This window comes from Hyla sarda, chromosome 3 (assembly GCF_029499605.1).
Source record: "Hyla sarda isolate aHylSar1 chromosome 3, aHylSar1.hap1, whole genome shotgun sequence".
NCBI lineage: Eukaryota > Metazoa > Chordata > Amphibia > Anura > Hylidae > Hyla > Hyla sarda.
Window position 1 is genome coordinate 419,395,208 of NC_079191.1, and position 20,038 is coordinate 419,415,245.

Sequence of the window (20,038 nt, forward strand, 5' to 3'; positions counted from 1 at the left end):
GTTAGCCCGGTCACACAAGATAGTGAAGGCCTTGATGATCAAGAATGGATGGGCCAGGCATTGCATAGATCTTCTCTGGCTCAGCCACCAGTGAATGGATGCAATAACAGGCCTACTGTGCTGAAACGCGTTCTGTCTGTACCACTACTATGACCACGCATCAGTTATTGCATCCAACTTGATGAGTGCCGTAACCTTCTCACTACCACCTTGGTACATGGCTTCTATAGAACGTCAACTCTCTGACGTAATCTCTTGAACTCAGGGGTCAAGTCCTGGGGAAAAAATTGTGGGAACTCACCCAAGATTCAAGGGCAGGTCCTGCAGGACTCCTGCTAATGGGAATGGTGTTCCTGCTGCGGAAAAAGTGCTGGAACTCCATTCCCATGCTTTCCTACAGTCAGGGCCGTGCACAGACATTTTGAAAAGGGCACTTCTCATTATAATGAAAAAAGTTTGTAAAAACCTAACATATGTTAATACAACACAATTTCTGAGATAAGAGACCTCCTGCAGTCATGTCAGCTGAATGAGACTCTACTACTCCACGGAGGTCCTAATCATTGAGGGCATCATAGGGCAGGTGCATTAAAAGGACAGGGGCTCAAGCCCCCTTTTGAGTCTATGTGTACACGTCCCTGCCTACAGGACTTGAGCCTTGCTTGAACTTCATCTCTCCGATTAGGGATTTCTGAAGATGTCCCGTATGAACAGGAAAGAAGATCCTCGTTTCGGCGCTCACTCGGTGGTAGCTGGCGGTAGCCGGGGGAGGTATGTATAGCCTCAGTAGGCAGTTATCGATGCGAACAAACAAAATAAAGAAACAAAGTATTTCATTAGATAACGGACTATGCGTTGCGAGGGGCAAGACCCCCTCTTCATCAAGTCCTCGTAACGCGTAGTCCGTTATCTAATAAAATACTTTGTTTCTTTATTTTGTTTGTCCGCATCGGTTACTGCCTACTGAGACTATACATACCTCCCCCGACTACCGCCAGTTTCACCGAGTGAGTGCCGCAACGAGGATCTTCTTTCCTGTTCATATGGGACATCTTCAGTTATCCTCCACTGGTCAGAATTCGCCTCCGACACGGGATCACCTTGGGCAGCTCCCGGCTTCTTACCCTGCAATTGGGTGATACGCTCTACTAGGTGTTGTACCCTGCGTATAGGTGAGCACAATCCTGTATGCACCATACTACTGATTCCTATCGGAATAACGGCACAGGTTGCGCCCCCTGTTTGTCTCCCTCTTCCTCCTTTTTGTTATATGTGCGATTATGGATTTGGCGGTTGAGCACCATGTCCGACTATCTCATGGACCAATAGAAGCGTTGTCTCAAGAAGGCCACAAATCAAACATTTCATTGAAAATTAAACATTTTTTTACCATAAATGAAGGTTATCGCTTACATTTAGTTTTTTTACCATTGTACATTTACGTAGATATGGTCATACCTGGAATATGTTTGGCCCATCCTATAATGACGACCAGCTCTCGGTCAGCCAGGTCACACAAGGTAGTGAGGGCCTTGATGTCACTGTCGGGAATGGTCGGGTCAGGCATGGCATAGATCTTCTCTGGCTCAGCCACCAGCAAATGTGAGACAATCTTGTTATCTGTAAGAAATAGACCACAGCGGGGCCCGATCAATAGCAGGATCTCTCTGTTACCAAAAATACAGCAATCATCTGTGTATCAGCGCGCCGAGAATCTCCCATACATCATAAAAAACATAAATAAATAAAAAACGTTCGAGAGGAGCGCGCTTCCTGAAAGGCAATGTTTAAAAATATCACGGTGAAAGCCACAGTTTATTAGATGTTCCAAATAATACCGCTCGCTGCTATACATCTAGGATGATATTTTTTATTTTTTCGAGCATCTGAGTTATTAGGAAATCATCCGGTTTTATGTTCTCGGCAATACAATACAATGCAAAAAAAAATAAAAAATAAATAAAATAAAAATGAATAAAAAAATAATAAAAAAATTAATTAATAAAAAAAAATTATGTAAAATAAATCTACCTAGCTGAGAAAAAATTAAAAATTAAAAAATTAAAAAAACAACAACATAACCTGTAATAGATAAAGAGCTAATAGAGACGTAATCACTTACTGCGGAAATTATCGATTTTCTGACATCTTCCATAATATAAATTATTTTCCCTATTCTATAGGATGGTGATCCTCAACCGGTGGACCTCCAGATGTTGCAAAACTACCACTCCCAGCATGCCCGGACAGCCGTTGGCTGTCCGGGCATGCTGGGAGTCGTAGTTTTGCAACATCTGGAGGTCCACAGGTTGGAGACCACTGCTATAGAAGGCCTCTAACCCAGGCTCATCCAGGAGTTAATATCTTCAAAAATAGTGCCACACCTGTCCTCAGGTTATGTGTGGTATTGCAGCTCAGTTCCATTGAGGTGAATGGAGCCGAATTGTAATACTACACACGACCTGAAGACAGGGGTGGCGCTGTTTAAAAAAAAAAAAAAAAAAAGGGGAAAACAAAACAAAACTCTATTGTTCTTTTCCTTGATAACCATATATATATATATATATATATATATATATATATATATATATATATATATATATATGTAAATGATGTGCTGCTGCGCATCCTACCCATATATAAGGCAAATCTATAGCTGTATTTATCCTGATCTCCCTTAAAATCTTACATTCTCACAATAAAAAATAAATTCAGTCTTATTCAGAATTGAATAAAGACCAAAAAAAACCTAAAAAAAACCTGCAGTCAGATAAGAAATGATGCCGGATCCTGTAATAAATCTTCATTTTCCGGACAAAAGAAATGATATAATTAAGCAGCTCACAATGATTCAGAACATTTAGTGTTAAGTTGAGCTTACAGTTTCATAAAGAGTATGATAGATTCAGGTGGGAACAAGAAAAAAGGAAAACAAAACTGATTTTTCTTTGTTTATAAAAAAAATAAATAAAAAAATGTGCATATTTTAATTTTATTAAAAGGGGTACTACCGTGCTGACAACTTATCCCCTATCTAAAGGATCGGGGATAAGTTGCCTGATCGCGCGGGGTCCCGCCGCTGGGGACCCCTACGATCTCGAACGCAGCACCCCCGCTCTCATCAGGCCCCGGAGCGGACATCGCTCCAGGTCTGATGACTGCCGATCACGGGGCTGGAGTATTGTGACTCACGGCTCCACCCCGTGTGTCGTCATGCTCCGCCCCCTCAATATAAGTCTATGGCAGAGGGCGAGACAGCTGTCTCGCCCCTGCCATAGACTTGCATTGAGGGGGCGGAGCGTGATGTCATGCGGGGCGGAGCTGTGACGTCACAATCACTGGCCCCGTCATCAGACGCAGAGCGGATGTTCGCTCCGGGGCCTGATGAGAGCGGGGTGCTGCGTGCGAGATCGTGGGGGTCCCCAGCGGCGGCATCGCGCGGACAGGCAACTTATCCCCGATCCTTTAGATAGGGGATAAGTTGTCAGCACGGCAGTACCCCTTTAATTTTTACAACATCCTACATTTTTACTGTCATGATTCATAGCAAATTGTTTACATAAATGTATTGTGTTGAGTATTTATAGCAGTATACTGGATCATTTTTTAATAAATAAGTAAAATGTATTTTAAAAAAATTAGATAAGTAAGAAACAACTAATTAATACAACATGGGTATTAATTTGATTGTTTAGCCACTGTTTCTAGGCTTGTTTGTAGGCTATTTCCCCATTTGCAGACATTTTTATAATTCTCTCAATGAATAAATAACTAAGCAACTTTGCAATAGGTCTTCATTAGAAATTTCTTATTGCTCTGTGTATGCAATTCCTATGCGGACGATGCATTTCCATGGTAACAGACAACAAACTGTGTAGTCTGATCCTGCAGTCACATTCCCTTCTATCTGTCCTCTACTTCTGGCTAAATTGGGGACAAAATACAGGACACATTTATGGGATTGCAAGAGTGCAGGATCCGACTACGCAGGGTTTGGTTGTTGTCTGTTACCATGGAAATGTATAAATATACAAAGCAAAATATTGCTCTAGATTTTTGAACAATGTTGTGTAATGTTTTTTTTTTCTTCTAAAAAACTTACTTTATAAGGTTAAAAATTCATTCTTATATATACACTTTATAAGGTAATATACTTTTCATATATATATATATATATATATATATATATATATATATACTAAATATTTCCAAAAATGTTCAATTATTATTTTTATTTAAATTGTTTACGATAAAAAAAATGGAAGTAAGTAGGTAATGAGTCATTCATTTCGAAATATATGTTTAAAAAATATATTTATTTATTATTTTTTTATGAGGTATACCAGGCTTCAGCTGTGCATTGTTCATTGAACAGAGTTTACAGGAGAGCCATGGGTTAGAGGTTGATCGAGCCATAAATACACAATGCAAAATATGCCTCTTTTGGGCAATGTTGTGTAATTAGTTTTTTTCAAAAAGTCCATCATATATTTGTCAAAACTGTTCATTTTTAATAATTTGTTTAGGTGTTATTTTTCCTTAAAAAACAAATAACACAAAGGTCTGCCCGGCTTTAGTTGTGCTTGGTTGATCTTCAACAAGTGGGGCTTAGTAAAATTGGCGCAGTTATCTCCTTTATAGGGGTACTCCGGTGGAAAACAACTGGCTCCAGAAAGTTTCATATCAACTGGCTCCAGAAAGTTAAACAGATTTGTAAATTGCTCCTATTAAAAAATATTAATCCTTCCAGTACTTATCAGCTGCTGTATGCTCAGAGGAAGTTGAGTTGTTCTTTTCTGTCTGACCACAGTGCTCTCTGCTGACAACTCTGTCCATGTCAGGAACTGTCCTGAATAAGAGCAACGCCCCATAGCAAACCTCTCCTGCTCTAAACAGTTCCTGACATGGTCAGAGGTGTCAGCAGAGAGCACTGTGGTCAGACTGGAAAGAACTATACAACTTCCTCTGGAGCATACGGCAGCTGATAAGTACTGGAAGGGTTAGGATTTTTTAATAGAAGGAGTAATTTGCAAACCTGTTTAACTTTCTGGTGCCAGTTGATTAGAATTTTTTTTTTCCAATGGAGTTCCCCTTAAAGGAGTATTCCAGTGGTGAGCAACTTATCCCCTATCCTAAGGATAGGGGATAAGTTGCAGATCGCGGGGGGGTCCGACCGCTGGGGCCCCCTGCAATCTCCTGTACGGAGCCTCGACAGCCCGCAGGAAGGGGGCGTGTCGACCTCCGCATGAGGCGGCAGCCGACACGCCCCCTCAATACAACTCTATGGCAGAGCCGAAGCGCTGCCTTCGGCAATCTCCGGCTCTGCCATTGAGATGTATTGAGGGGGCGTGTCGGCCGCTGCTTCGTGCGGAGGTCGACACCCGCTATCTGGCCGGAGAGCCTGGCCCCCGTACAGAGAGATCGCAGGGGGCCCCAGCGGTCGGGATACGTTTTTCACCACTGGACTACCCCTTTAAAGGGGTTATCCAGGAAAAAACTTTTTTTTATATATCAACTGGCTCCAGAAAGTTAAACAGATTTGTAAATGACTTCTATTAAAAAAATCTTAATCCTTTCAGTATTTATGAACTTCTGAAGTTGAGTTGTTCTTTTCTGTCTAAGTGCTCTCTGATGACACCTGTCTCGGGAACTGTCCAGTTTAGAAGCAAATCCCCATAGCAAACCCCTTCTACTCTGTGCAGTTCCCGAGACAAGCAGAGATGTTAGCAGAGAGCACTGTAGCCAGACAGAAAACAACAACTCAACTTCAGCAGCTGATAATTATTGAAAGGATTAAGATTAAGATTAAGATAGGATTTTTTAATAGAAGTAATTTACAAATCTGTTTAACTTTCTGGAGCCAGTTGATATATATATATATATATATATATATATATATATATATATATATATATATATATATATATATAAAAGTTTTTTCCTGGAATACCCCTTTAAGGCTATTGTAACACACTGTACATAATAATCTCAACTCCAAAAAGACTCCGACTGCATCTTGTAATCTATTTTTCTGCGAGTGACACCGTCAACAATGACAAAACGGGGGGAAAAAAAAAGAAAGAAAAGAAGGTAATCTCTGCATCACCAAATCCACTGAAATTAAACCCCTAATGAAATTAAGCATTACGGTTTATTACATTTTATAGTATTATCGGAAAGTTTTCATTATAATGCATCAAATCTGCTTAATGCAACCCTAAAATGTATTTACAGAATGGCGGAACAGCTTAGTCGGGCTGAGTCGCTGATGCCAGATTGGACAATTGAAGGTATAATCAGCATAATGTTTTTTGGAAAGGCAAAGGGAATCTATGCCATATGTTCACTTAAGCCTTAATTTTATGTAAAACTGCTTGTTTTTTCCTTTGACAAAGCTAAAATGTCCTTTTGCGTACAGTTAAAAATCTGTTATGGCTTTTTCCTACCGCCCATTCTCGCATGCCGTGCCGCGCATCGGCCGTGAACTCTTTACTGACCCTTAGTGGAAAGAACGGGGAATTGAAAAGGAGTACTCCGGTGGAATTATTATTATTATTATTTTTTTTTTTTATCAACTGGTGCCAGAAAGTTAAACAGATTTGTAAATTACTTCTATTTAAAAATATTAATTCTTCCAATACTTATCAGCTGCTGTATGCTCCATAGGAAGTTCTTTTCTTTTTGAATTTATTTTCTTTCTGTCCACAGTGCTCTCTGCTGACACTTCTGTCCATGTCAGGAACTGTCCAGAGCAGGAGCAAATCCCCATAGTAAACCTCTCCTGCTCTGGACAGTTCCTGACACAGACAGAGGTGGCAGCAGAGAGCATTGTGGTCAGACAGAAAATAAATTCCTGTGGAGCATACAGCAGCTGATAAGTACTGGAAGGATTAAGATTTTTAAATAGAAGTAATTTACAAATCTGCTTAACTTTCTGGCACCAGATGATAAAATAATAAATAATAATAATAATAATAATAATAATAATAATAATAATAATAATGTTTTTCCCCGGAGAACCACTTTAAAGCTATTTGGCAGCTATGGAACAATGGACTGGATGGCTCTAAAGGTGTTTTATGGAATAGGAAAACATTGCTGCTTTCTTGCAAAAACAGCGCCACTCTATGGGCTGCAGGTGGTACTGCAGCTTATTCCCATGCAATGGAATCGCTCTGAGCTGCAATGCCAGACGCAACCTGGGGACCGGAGTGTTTTTGGATAAATCTTTTCCTAGTCCTAAAGGGGTAATCCAGGGTTATAAAACAAAGATGCTGCTCTCTTCCTGAAACGGTGTCACTTATTGAAAAGTATGGTGTTGGGTTGCAATACCGCCTACAACCTAAAGGCAGGTATGGCGCTATTTTTGGAAGAAATAATTTACTGTAGAGTTTTCTGCGGTGTCCCGGCACCGTATTCCATACTGTGCCTTAGTAGTTAGTCCCTAAATTTAGAGTCCTAGGACTGTCGGGGTTCGCTTTCCTCATTTAACCCCTAGTCACCCCTTAGTCACTTAATATTTGTAAATATTATCTATATAAACAAATGTATATGCTATTACTCGCTGTTTTAGCGTCGCAGGACCTGTGGGTCATGTGACCAGGTTGCAGAACTCGCAGAACTTGCAGAATAATCCTGGATAATTCCATAAACTAGTCTCTAAAGTCACTGTTTCCTAACCAGGGAGCCTCCAGCCGTTGCAAAACTACTACTCCCAGCATGCCTGGACAGCCGAAGGCTGTCCGGGCATGCTGGGAGTTGTAGTTTTGCAACAGCTGGAGGCACCCTGGTTGGACAATACCAGCCTATAGGAGTCATACAAACTAGACAATCCACTTTTATAACATATAATTGGGGATAGTTGTCCGGTGCCACTCATTTAGTCGCCTACACCCTTTAAAATGTATGGAAGAACATGCAATACATCACAATTTTTATTTTATCGGGTTCTCTTTCCGTTCAGCTGATCGCAGGTGATTTTGATGCAGAAATCACAATCGATCAGCTACGATCTGCATGGAGCCGAATGCTCCGTTTCCCCACAGTGCCTCCGCAGGTGAAATGAAGCATTACAGCTCGTGATCACTAATGGGCCTCCTAATTTATTTTTATTGGTACGTTTTATAGCTGAGATCATTTAGTAAGGGAAAAATGAAAAAAAATGAAATAAATAAATAAATTAATGAATTAAAAAAACACTTTATGGGGGGGAATCTTCCGCTGGAAGCTCGGAGGAGCTAATGATTCTGGCAGAGGCCGTTTTATGCCTTTCAGGATACAATGATCACGCATAAATCATTCACCATAGGCATTCCTTTTAAATAAGGCTTTGTTACTGCCCATATCCATTAGAGGGGACTTAAAATAAAAATAAAAAAATAAATAAAAAACGGGAGGGATGTGTGTAACACAATAAGGCAGTACATGATGGACTTTATACAGATGTAGCAGAGCTGAATAAGTAATTAGCCTCTTCTTTTGTCCGCCATAATAAGACGATGAATGACGTGGCCTGAGCGATACCCTATTAGGATAATTCGGCTGGTTTATCTTTAGCCCTGAAGCAAGCTGAGGGTCCAGAATGACAAACTCGGCTCTGCTGCATCTTACCTTGCTAAAAATAAATAAATAAGACATGTAACCTATGCACCTAAAATTCTGTTTTGGGCAACATTTTAAGTGCATAGATTATATGTCTTACTTTTTACTTGAGCATCTTAAAGGGGTTATCCAGGAAAAAACTTTATATATATATATATATATATATATATATATATATATATATATATATGCATATATCCACTGGCTCCAGAAAGTTAAACAGATTTGTAAATTATCAAAAGAAAGTAGGAAGCCAGTGGTAACGATGTAAAATTCTGCTTTATTCGGATCCTCATAAAACCGCACGCAAGCGGGATTCAGCCACAGACAACAATTGCAGGTAAAGGTGGACGCGTTTCGGGAATAAACCCTTTGTCTTAACACAACTAGTGCGCAGGAATAACAGCAAAAAGTTACAATCTAATTTATTAGAAATTATTTCACTACTATTCTCATTCTGCATTTGGTTTTTATACAATCCGTGCACATTTTGATAAAGATGTAGCAGTGCTGAGTTTGTCTTTTGGCACCATGTGTTGGTTTTCTATTGGACTGTAGGTGAAATTACTTAATCAATCACAAATGAAGCAGTTTGATTACAATGTAACTCATTTATACTTCTGTATATGGGGATTCAGGGTTGACCTGCAAACTTTGCAGTACCAAGTTTAGCCTGCGGGTGTCTCTGTTGCAATTAGTGTATGCAAAAAGCCTGCCCCAATATTTTTTTCACCTAAAAGTTTAGAAATAGAATGTGATCATATAGTTACAGGTACTAAAAACAAAATAGATCCTATAGCAATGTTTTCTTAACAGTGTGCCTCCAGCTGTTGTAAAACTACAACTCCCAGCATGCCTGGACAGCCGGAGGCTGTCCAGGCATGCTGGGAGTTGTAGTTTTGCAACAGCTGGAGGCACACTGTTTGGAAAACATTGCCCTTTGCAGTCCATGGGTCATATATATGTGACAAGTATAGGTCCTATCAGTCCTAGTGCGTGCTACCGCTACAGTGCACATCGTACGCCATTTATTTCTTTTTACTTACATGGCTTTTTGGCTGGCTGGACAAGCTGAGGATTCAGGTACGGGCTGTTCTCCGCATCTATTCTGCGCTTGTACTTCTGTCGGCCTCCACGAACTCTGTCAAGACGTACGCCTGGAAAACATCAGGGTAGATATATATATATATATATATGAACATTTATTTCTTAAATATATAAGTATTATTATTATTAATATTATTATTATTATTATTATTATTAATGTATTTATATATATATATATATTATTAATGTATTTATATATATGTATTATTATTATTAATGTATTTATATATATGTATTATTATTTATATATATATATATATATATATATATATATATATAGATAGATAGATAGATAGATATAAATAATAATAATAATACACACACACACACATATGTATATATATATATATATATATATATATATATAAATAATAATAATAATAATAATAAATATGTATTATCATTTATTTATTTATTTCATTATTTAAAAAAAAGAAATCTTGGCAATGAGTTGGAACATTTCCACGGATTTGGAGATGTCTGGCAGCAGCCTTCTCCCCTTTCCCTAATCAGTATGCATGCACGCTTAGCTGAGCCGAGTGTGCATATGTATGAGGGAATCAGGACAGAAAGTTGTTGGCCAAATGACCTGACAAGGTATATGGTATATGGCTGGTCTGCAGTTTTGTTCACACTTGCATACAGAGACTCAACGGAAGGATGCGTCAGAGCGTTTGTCGCTTTCCCCTACAGCGCTATTTTTGTTATCAAAATGTGATTTATAGGGTTATTCTAGCCTATAAAACTTATACCCTATCTGCGTCCCAACCTCTTGGACACCCACTATCTCCAAAGTGCCCCCCCCCCCCATTCTCTGATGCATTCAGGTATCTCTGGCCCTTCTATAGACAATACATTGACCCACCACTCCACACAGAGGTCAGACCCCCCCCCCCCCCATGATCAGACACAGGGTAGGGGATATGCTTTTAGGGGCTGGGATACCTCTTTAGGGTTTGATCACACTGTGAACATTCAAAAATCTTAATCCTTCCAGTACTTATCAGCTGCTGTATGCTCCAGAAGAAGTTGTGTAGTTCTTTCCAGTCTTACCACAGTGCTCTCTGCTGACACCTCTGTCCGTGTCAGGAACTGTCCAGAGCAGGAGAGATTAACTAAAATGATTTGCTCCTACTTTGGACCGTTCCTGACATGGACAGAGGTGTCAGTAGAGAGCACTGTGGTCAAACTGGAAAGAACTACACAACTTTTTGATTAAGATTTACAAATCTGTTTAACTTACTGAAGCCATTTGATTTGAAAACCTTCCCCCCCCCCCCTCCAGAGTACCCCTTTAAGCCTTGGCTTTACAAGTACTATCAGTCTGGATAGATCCATCACAGGCTCATGGCTTCTATTGCACCCTAGCCTATCCTGACTGCAAGATCAGACACATAGTTCTGCATGAGAGCTGTACACGTGAAACGGTCAGAGATATAAATATAAATGAATGCACACTATGGGATCCCCCCATACAAAGAATCTATCTATCAATCTATCTCATATCTATCTATCTCATATCTATCTATCTATCTATCTATCTATCTCATATCTATCTATCTCATATCTATCTATCTATTTCATATCTATCTATCTCATATCTATCTATCTATCTATCTATCTATCTATCATCTCATATCTATCATCTCATATCTATCTATCTATCTATCTATCTCATATCTATCATCTCATATCTATCATCTCATATCTATCTATCTATATATCTTTCTATCTCATATCTATCTATCTCATATCTATCTATCTATCTATCTCATATCTATCTATCTATATATCTATCTATCTCATATCTATATATCTCATATCTATCTATCTATCTATCTATCTATCTATCTATCTATCTATCTATCTATATATCTCATATCTATCTCATATATATCTATCTCTTATCTATCTATCTCATATCTATCTATCTCATATCTATCTCATATCTATCTCATATCTATCTATCTATCTATCTATCTATCTCATATCTATCTATCTCATATCTATCTCATATCTATCTATCTATCTATCTATCTATCTCATATCAATCTATCTATCTATCTATCTCATATCTATCTATCTATCTCATATCTATCTATCTATCTATCTATCTCATATCTATCTATCTATCTCATATCTATCTATCTATCTCATATCTATCTATCTATCTCATATCGATCTATCTATCTATCTATCTATCTCTCTATCTCATATCTATCTATCTCTCTATCTCATATCTATCTATCTATCTATCTCATATCTATCTATCTATCTCATATCTATCTATCTATCTATCTATCTATCTCATATCTATCTATCTATCTCATATCTATCTATCTGTCTATCTCATATCTATCTATCTAATCTAGCACTGTCCATTAATGATCCCGCCTGTTGTTACTTATAGAGGCACTGCAATGCAGATACACAAAAGTGAACAATAGTTTCGGAATAAAAGCCGCTACTTTTGTTGCTCTGTTAAATGTGACACATTGATCATCAGCCGCAGCCGGGAAAAATCAATTACCGATCCGGGGATTCCAAAAAAACTATATTTAAAAAAAAAAAAAGCGACATGAAATGATGCTTCGCCGGGGAGCGATCCAAAGGGGATATTTTGTTGCAAATCACTAGATGAAAAAAAAAGAAAGTAAGAACTATGAAAGAAGCTGCGCGGCATTTTAATAGCAATGAGGAGAAAATGAAGTCTGCATAATTCAGGTGCCGCCTATTTTCGTGCTGGAATTCATAGATGCCAAAAGATGGATAGCGCAGGAAAGCAGTGTGTTTAATCAAATAGTAATGGGGACTGCAGCCGGAAATTTAAATAATATAAATCTATTCTAATCAATCATTTTATTTGCTTCACACAAGGATCCGTGCATAAATTGAGTCCCCGGAATACAAAGCGCACCCCCCCCCCCCCCCCCCAATGATAGATGGAACCTGATCAAAAATCCCAGACCTCTTCTTTATATCCTGACTCCCTGACATGTTCTACCAGAGGCTGATGCCCCTATAATGATGCTATTCCTTATACCAGTGTTTCCCAACCAGGGTGCCTCCAGCTGTTGTGAAACTACAACTCTCAGCATACCTGGACTGTCCGGGCATGCTGGGAGTTTTAGTTTTGCAACAGCTGGAGGCACTCTGGTTGATTTAAAAGGATACTCCAGTGGAAAACAAATGTTTGCAAATCAACTGGTGTCAGAAAGTTAAACAGAATGGTAAATTACTTCTATTTAAAAATCTTAATCCTTCCAGTACTTATCAGCTGCTGTATGCTCCACAGGAAGTTGTATAGTTCTTTCCAGTCTGATCACAGTGCTCTCTGCTGACACCTCTGTCCATGTCAGGAACTGCCCAGAGTAGGATCAAATCCCCATAGCAAATCTCTCCTGCTCTGGACAGTTCCTGACATGGACAGAGGTGTCAGCAGAGAGCACTGTGATCAGACTGGAAAGAACTACACAACTTCCTCTGAAGCATACAGCAGCTGATAAGTACTGGAAGGATTAAGATTTTTTAATAGAAGTAATTTACAAATCTGTTTAACTTTCTGGCACCAGTTGATTTAAAAAACATAAATTACTTATTTTTTTAAATCTTAACCCTTCCAGCACTTATCAGCTGCTGTATGCTCCGGAGGAAGTTGTGCTGTTTAGTTCTTTCCAGTATGACCACAGTGCTCTCTGCTGACACCTTTGTTTGTGTCAGGAACTGTACAGAGTTGAAGCAAATCCCCAAAGCAAACTGGAAAGAACTACACAACTTCCTCTGTAGTATACAGCAGCTGATAAGAACTTGAAGGATTATGATTTTTAAATAGAAGTAATTTACGAATCCGTGAGTTGTAGTTTTGCAACAGCTGGAGGCACCCTGGTTGGGAAACACCGCTTTATATACCATATTATAATTAACTTATTTAATATGGGAATTTCTTTATTTTTCCTGTAATTTGTAACTCTTGGATCTGCGCTCGCCCGGCGAGGGATGAGGATTCGCGGGGCTGACGGTGATTCGGGATGATTTTAGCACAGGGTAAAACAAGGTGACTGCGCAGGGATGTCAGTGTGTGTTTAATGTAAAATCTGGGCTCATGGGGGAAGGAGTTATCGTACGCCCTAGTATAAAAAAATAAAAATAAAATTTGAATGTTCACCATTTAATGCAGATTTTCAGTAGTGAAAATTAGAATTAGTGATGTATTAAAGAATTTTTTTAAGTCCTACTGCATTTTTTTTTTTGCAGCACAGCTGCATTCATGTATTTCATTGCTGTAATTGAGTCATGTGATCAGAATTCTAACCCAGAGAAAATCACAGTCTTATCCATCTAATCAGTTCACCTGGCTAAACTCCAGCACCAAAAGCCTAGATGACCAGGTGTAGTGATCAAACTCCACACCCTCTCTCTGCAAAGCCAGGTAAATCATGGGAAATGTAGGCAACGTCATGAAATCACTTCGTTCATTTCCATGGTTAAACTTGATGGACATTTGTTCAAAGGTACTAACTAGAGATGAACGAACTAACAGTAAATTTGATTCCTCACGAACTTCTCGGCTCGGCAGTTGATGACTTATCCTGCATGAATTAGTTCAGCTTTCAGGTGCTCCCGTGGGCTGGAAAAGGTGGATACATTCCTAGGAGACTCTTTCCTAGAACTGTATCCACCTTTTCCAGCCCACCAGAGCTCCTGAAAGCTGAACACATTTATGCAGGATAAGTTATCAACTGCCGAGCCGAGAAGTTCGTGACGAATCGAATTTACTGTAAGTTCGCTCATCTCTAGTACTAACTATGTAACTATGTAACTTGAGTGATGGAATTGCATTCAGTATGGAGCCAAACCCTTGCCTGCCACATCAGCAAAAAACAGGTAAGCACAACCCATGTTATCATTATATAAGCAAAATCTGCAGCAATAGCATTTGATTGTGGATTTGTTGCAGATTTGGACTTATTGAAGTCAATAAATTCTGGAAGTTTCCTTATGACATATGCAAATGAGCCATCATCAGGGCAGTATTGCCATCAGGGGCTGGGTCAGGAACGTGCACAGACATTTTGGGGAGCAGGGGTTCAAGTAAAAAAATGGGCCTTTCCTTGACCTTGATATTACTGCTATCAGCAGCAGCAGGGCTGTCCAGGAAAAAGGGCGCCTAAGGCTCGGTTCACACTACCGAATTTCCGCCTGCAATTCCGCTTTGAAATTGCAGGCAGAAATTCTGCTTACTAAAATGTATAGTATAGTGCAGTGGTCTCCAACCCGCGGACCTCCAGATGTTGCAAAACTACAACTCCCAGCATGCCCGGACAGCCAACGGCTGTCCGGGCATGCTGGGAGTCGTAGTTTTTGCAACATCTGGAGGTCCGCAGATTGAAAACCACTGGTATAGTGAATGGATTTTCCGTTTCACAAATTCACACTTCGCAATTTGTGAAGCGGAATTTGTGAACGGAAAATCAGCTCGAAAAGAATGGCGTTGCTCATTCTTCAGGCGGAAATACTCATGGAACACATTGCAGTCTAATGGAGATCGCAGTGTCCGCGCGGTCCTAGCGCCGACTGATTCAGTCGGCACTGGCCGCACTCGGAATCTCCAGGCGAAAATTTTCTGCCTGGAGATTCCGCAGTGTGAACCTAGCTTAAGGGTATGTTCATTAATATTTGTGCGGAGTTCTCGCTGAAAAATTCTGCTCAAAAATCTGTGCGGAATGTGCGCGGAATTCCGCACAGAAATCAGTGCGGAATTCAGCGCGGCGTAGGAGAAATAATTTTTTTAAATAAATTTTTTTTGTGCGAATTCCGTGGGAATTCCGCACAAAAACGGCCAAATTGTATCAGTGCCCTGTGACTAGTGTTGAGCACGAATATTCGCAATGTGAAGATTTATCTCGAATATCGCATATTCGCGAATTGGCGAATATTGTGAATATAGCGCTAAATATTTGCAATTACGAATATTCATACTTTTTTTTCCACAGTACACATCACAGTGATCATCCGTCCCTGCTCCCATCTTGTGGTGTAAACAAGGCTCCAATACTAGTTACTGCGGGCGCCCAAAAATTTGTATATGCGAAAATTTGCATATGCGAATATTCGCATATGCGAATTTTCGGGCATATTGATCCCTCCCTTCTTTTAGCTCTTGTATCACGCGATATTGCGCATGTAAATTTTATGGTGAATGCGCATGCGAATTTTCGCGCATATTGATCCCTCCCTTCTTTTAGCTCTTTTATCGCGCAATATTGCGCATGCAAATTTTATGGCACATAGTTAAAAAAAGGCTGCGAATATTGCAAATTTTGCGACTATATGACGAATATTCGTCCATATATTCGTGAAATATCGCAAATTCGAATATGGCCTATGCCGCTCATCACTACCTGTGACCTGAATGTTTGTCATGTGCCTGGTGGGATAGCTATGGGGGGTGCAGAAGCTGAAGTCACATTCGGGCTTTCGGGGGTTTCCAAAGGGTCCACATAAGTGAACAGCAGGACGCTACATGACACAGAGGTTAGGTAGACCCCAGCGGTGCAAACTTTGGGGGCCTCATCTTCTCCTCTTGAACACTGGAAATCTTCTAACACGTCTGCAAATGATTTGTGACAACAACAACTCAGTAAGTTCCCCGGTAACTGGCATCCCGGCTGCTGATCATGACCGCCATCCCTGACAGCCCCCAGCTGTGACACTTCTAGGCTCTCTGTCAAGATATGGCCAGGGACCTCTCTACTGCGCAGAATAGATGACACCGAGGTGCTGATGTGCCCCGCCAGCTAAATTAAGACTCTGTCTAATTTCAGGCTACTTGTAATGGCGCATTGAATTTCTATTTATATATCCTGACGTGCAAAAATTATTTAGTTTGAAGCAAAGTGGCATCTTTTTTATTTTTATTTTTTTTAAGTCAGCGACTGACATCAGATAAAGTAACTTGTCTGTCAGCTACTCGAATCAATTTACAGCGGATCAGGGGCTAAAGTGCCACGCTCAGGAGAAATGGGAACCTGGAGTGGATGTAGGGTGGGGGTGACGGTCCATTAGGACTCCCCTGTATCTCTATATATATCTTATTGTGGCTACGGGATAATTATACTGGATGAGGTTAGGATGGGGAGGGGGGCTTGTAAACATTGTAGTATAATTAACATCCAAAGGAAATCTTACACTTTGAAAATACAGTCCTGTCTGCAGACACCATGTTATAGAGCAGGAGGAGCTGAGCAGATTGATATATAGTTTTGTGGGAAAGGTCCCAAAATAACTTGTTATTTATTCATGTAACCCTTTGCTCATTCTTGGCTAAGTAGTCAAGTGGGCGGTGCTAATCAGTGATTGACAGCTATGTGTATTAGTGGTTATATATAGAAACAGCTGTAAATCACAAAGTAGGACCACTCACTTAAAGGGGTACTCCGGCCCCAAGACATCTTATCCCCTATCCCTGCCGTCACGCCCCCTCCCATAGACTTGCATTGAGGGGGCGGGGCGTGATGTCACACGGGGGCAGAGTCGTGACGCCACAATACTCCGTCCCCGTGGTCGGGAGGCATGACACTGAGAGCCTCCAGCGCGGGACCCCCGCGATCAGACATCTTATCCCCTAAACTTTGGATAGGGGATAAGATGTCTTGGGGCCGGAGTACCCCTTTAACTATGTTGCACATTCTGGGCTAGGTAGTCAAGTGGGCGGTTCTACTCTGTGATTGACAGCAGTCTCTACATGCACACTATATATAGATAGCTTTCACACTAAGAGCTACATTGATACAATGTATCAATCTACCAGTACTGGAGGGAAATGGAGATCACGAGAGGGTCTCAAAATGTAGCAAACTACTGAAGTCAGCAAATTGCCTAAGGGCAGCTCTACGGCAGTGTTGGGTCCCCTTTATTCTCACAATTGGTGGGAGTACCAGTGTAAAGAAGGGACGTGCACACATAGACCAGAAAGGGGTCTTGAGCCCCTGCGCTTTTGATGTCTCCTCCTTAGGTGCCCTTTTTCCTAGACAGCGCTGCTGCTGATAATAAAACCTACCCCGAAAGTAAGCCCGAGCAGGATCATCAGGGTGGGCTGCAATATAAGACCTAGGCCAGGGGTAATCAACTGGCGGACCGCAGTGTGGAGGATGGGGGGCTGTAGCAGTGTGGAGGATGGGGGGCTGCTGCAGTGTGGAGTATGGGGGGCTGCGGGAGTGTGGAGGATGGGGGGCTGTGGGAGGATGGGGGGCTGTAGCAGTGTGGAAGATGGGGGGTGCGGCATCCTCCACACTGCTACAGCCCCCCATCCTCCACATTGCTACAGCCCCCCATGTTGTTCAAGGTACACAGGTAAATAAATAAGCCCTACCCTGAAAAAAGCCCTAGTGTGTTTTTTGTGACTAAAATTAATATAAGACCCGGTCTTATTTTCGGAGAAACACGGTAGCAGTAATATGAAGGTAAATTAACTGCCCTTTTTTTTTTTTTACTTGAGCCCCTTGCCCCCCAAAATGTCTGTGCACGTTCCTGGTATAAAGAACACTTTACAAGATGGGAAAACTTTGTTTATTTATTTTATTTTCTTATCTTACAATATTTAGTTTCTCTTTATTCTACACTCGGGCTTTTTATTGTAAGGTCCCAGAATTCACCTCTTCCCCCTTTCTATATTAGCAGGGGCTTCTCTGTACATATTCGTTAGCACTGATGACTTAGGGGTTTCTTGAGGACATATTCCGGGGTCTAGGTTCAAAGCCAAATTATATTTTTAGGATGTGACTTATAAATAACATGAACCATTTGGATCGGTGAGTTACTACCGCGTGTATCTTGTGTTTACCCACAAGCTAAAAGGGGACTCTAACGTCTTGTTCTCATCTATAACCATCCAGATCAAAACACTTTAATTTAACTCTGTAAAATTTCCTGACATATTTTATTTTACTTGTGTTTTTTTTTTTTTTTTTTTATGCATCATGTTTTTCAAATCCTGGTTAAAGGGGGTATTCCAGGAAAAAATATTGTTTTATATATCAACTGGCTCCAGAAAGTTAAACAGATTTGTACTCTTGTATAGAATTACTTCTATAAAAAAAAAATCTTAATCCTTCCAATAATTATCAGCTGTTGAAGTGGAGTTGTTCTTTTCTGTCTGGCAACAGTGCTCTCTGCTGACACCTCTGTCTGTCTCGGGAACTGCACAGAGTAGGAGAGGTTTGCTATGGGGATTTTCTTCTACTCTGGACAGTTCCCGAGACAGGTGTCATCAGAGAGCACTTAGACAGAAAAGAACAACTCAACTTCAGCAGCTCATGAGTATTGAAAGGATTAAGATTTTTTAATAAAAGTAATTTACAAATCTGTTTAACTTTCCGGAGCCAGTTGATATATAAAAAAAAAGTTTTTTTTCCTGGATAACCCCTTTAACCCCCTTGTTTCCATATATCCGCCATATTTGCCATCCAGCCTGCGGGGCAGACGGGTCTTCGAATCCGATGAATTCTTCCAACCGGTGTGCCTTCAGCTGTTACAAAGCTACAACTCCCAGCATGCCCGGACAGCCGTTGGCTGTCCGGGCATGCAGGGAGTTGTAGTTTTGCAACAGTTGGAAGCACCCTGGTTGGAAAACACTGGTCTATAGCAATGAATATTCTCTCTCTCTCTCTCTCTCTCTCTCTCTCTCTCTCTCTCTCTCTATATATATATATATATATATATAGTTAGTGATGAGCAGGGGCCATATTCGAATTTGCGATATTTCGCGACCATATGGACGAATATTCGTCCTATGTTTGCGAAATTCGCCTATTCGTTATGTTTGTTCTTGTTTTTTTTCATGCGAAAATTCGTAATGAAATTCGCATAGTGCGCATCCGCAAATATATCTCACCTAAATGAAGGGAGGGATCAGTGTCCAGTCTGGAAGTCCCGATATTCGCATAAACATTTGCACGAAAATTTGCATTAAAAATTTGCATAAAAATATGAATATGACGGATATTCGTCATTACAAATATATATCCCTACATTCGAAATATCTGCAAAATCGCGAAGTGCCGATATTCACGGTAAAAATTCGCATTTCGAATATTCGTGCTCAACACTATATATATATATATATATATATATATATATAGATATGTGTGTGTGTGTGTATTGGCTCCCACCAGAGACCTAAATACAGCGACCTGACACCCCGTCTTGATAGAAGACAATATTAATAACGCAGATGCCATAATGAACAAAGCAGCGAGGGGTAGACGCGTAGAAATGTACATCACACACATAGAATCTGCCATTTTCTTCAAGTGACATCTTATAATTCAAT

The 20,038-nt window shown here is 40.3% G+C and overlaps 1 protein-coding gene across 10 annotated transcripts in view; it reads right to left on the minus strand.

The window, feature by feature from the left end:
- ESRRG (estrogen related receptor gamma) overlaps positions 1-20,038 on the minus strand; it is an 892,172-nt gene that overhangs the window by 58,593 nt on the left and 813,541 nt on the right. For all 10 annotated transcript variants that reach the window (XM_056568348.1, XM_056568345.1, XM_056568340.1 and 7 more), the window contains 2 exons: positions 9,648-9,758; positions 1,459-1,620 (listed from right to left, as the gene is read on the minus strand). In XM_056568348.1, coding sequence (XP_056424323.1) covers positions 1,459-1,620; positions 9,648-9,758 — 273 coding nt within the window. The remainder of the gene's footprint in view (positions 1-1,458; positions 1,621-9,647; positions 9,759-20,038) is intronic.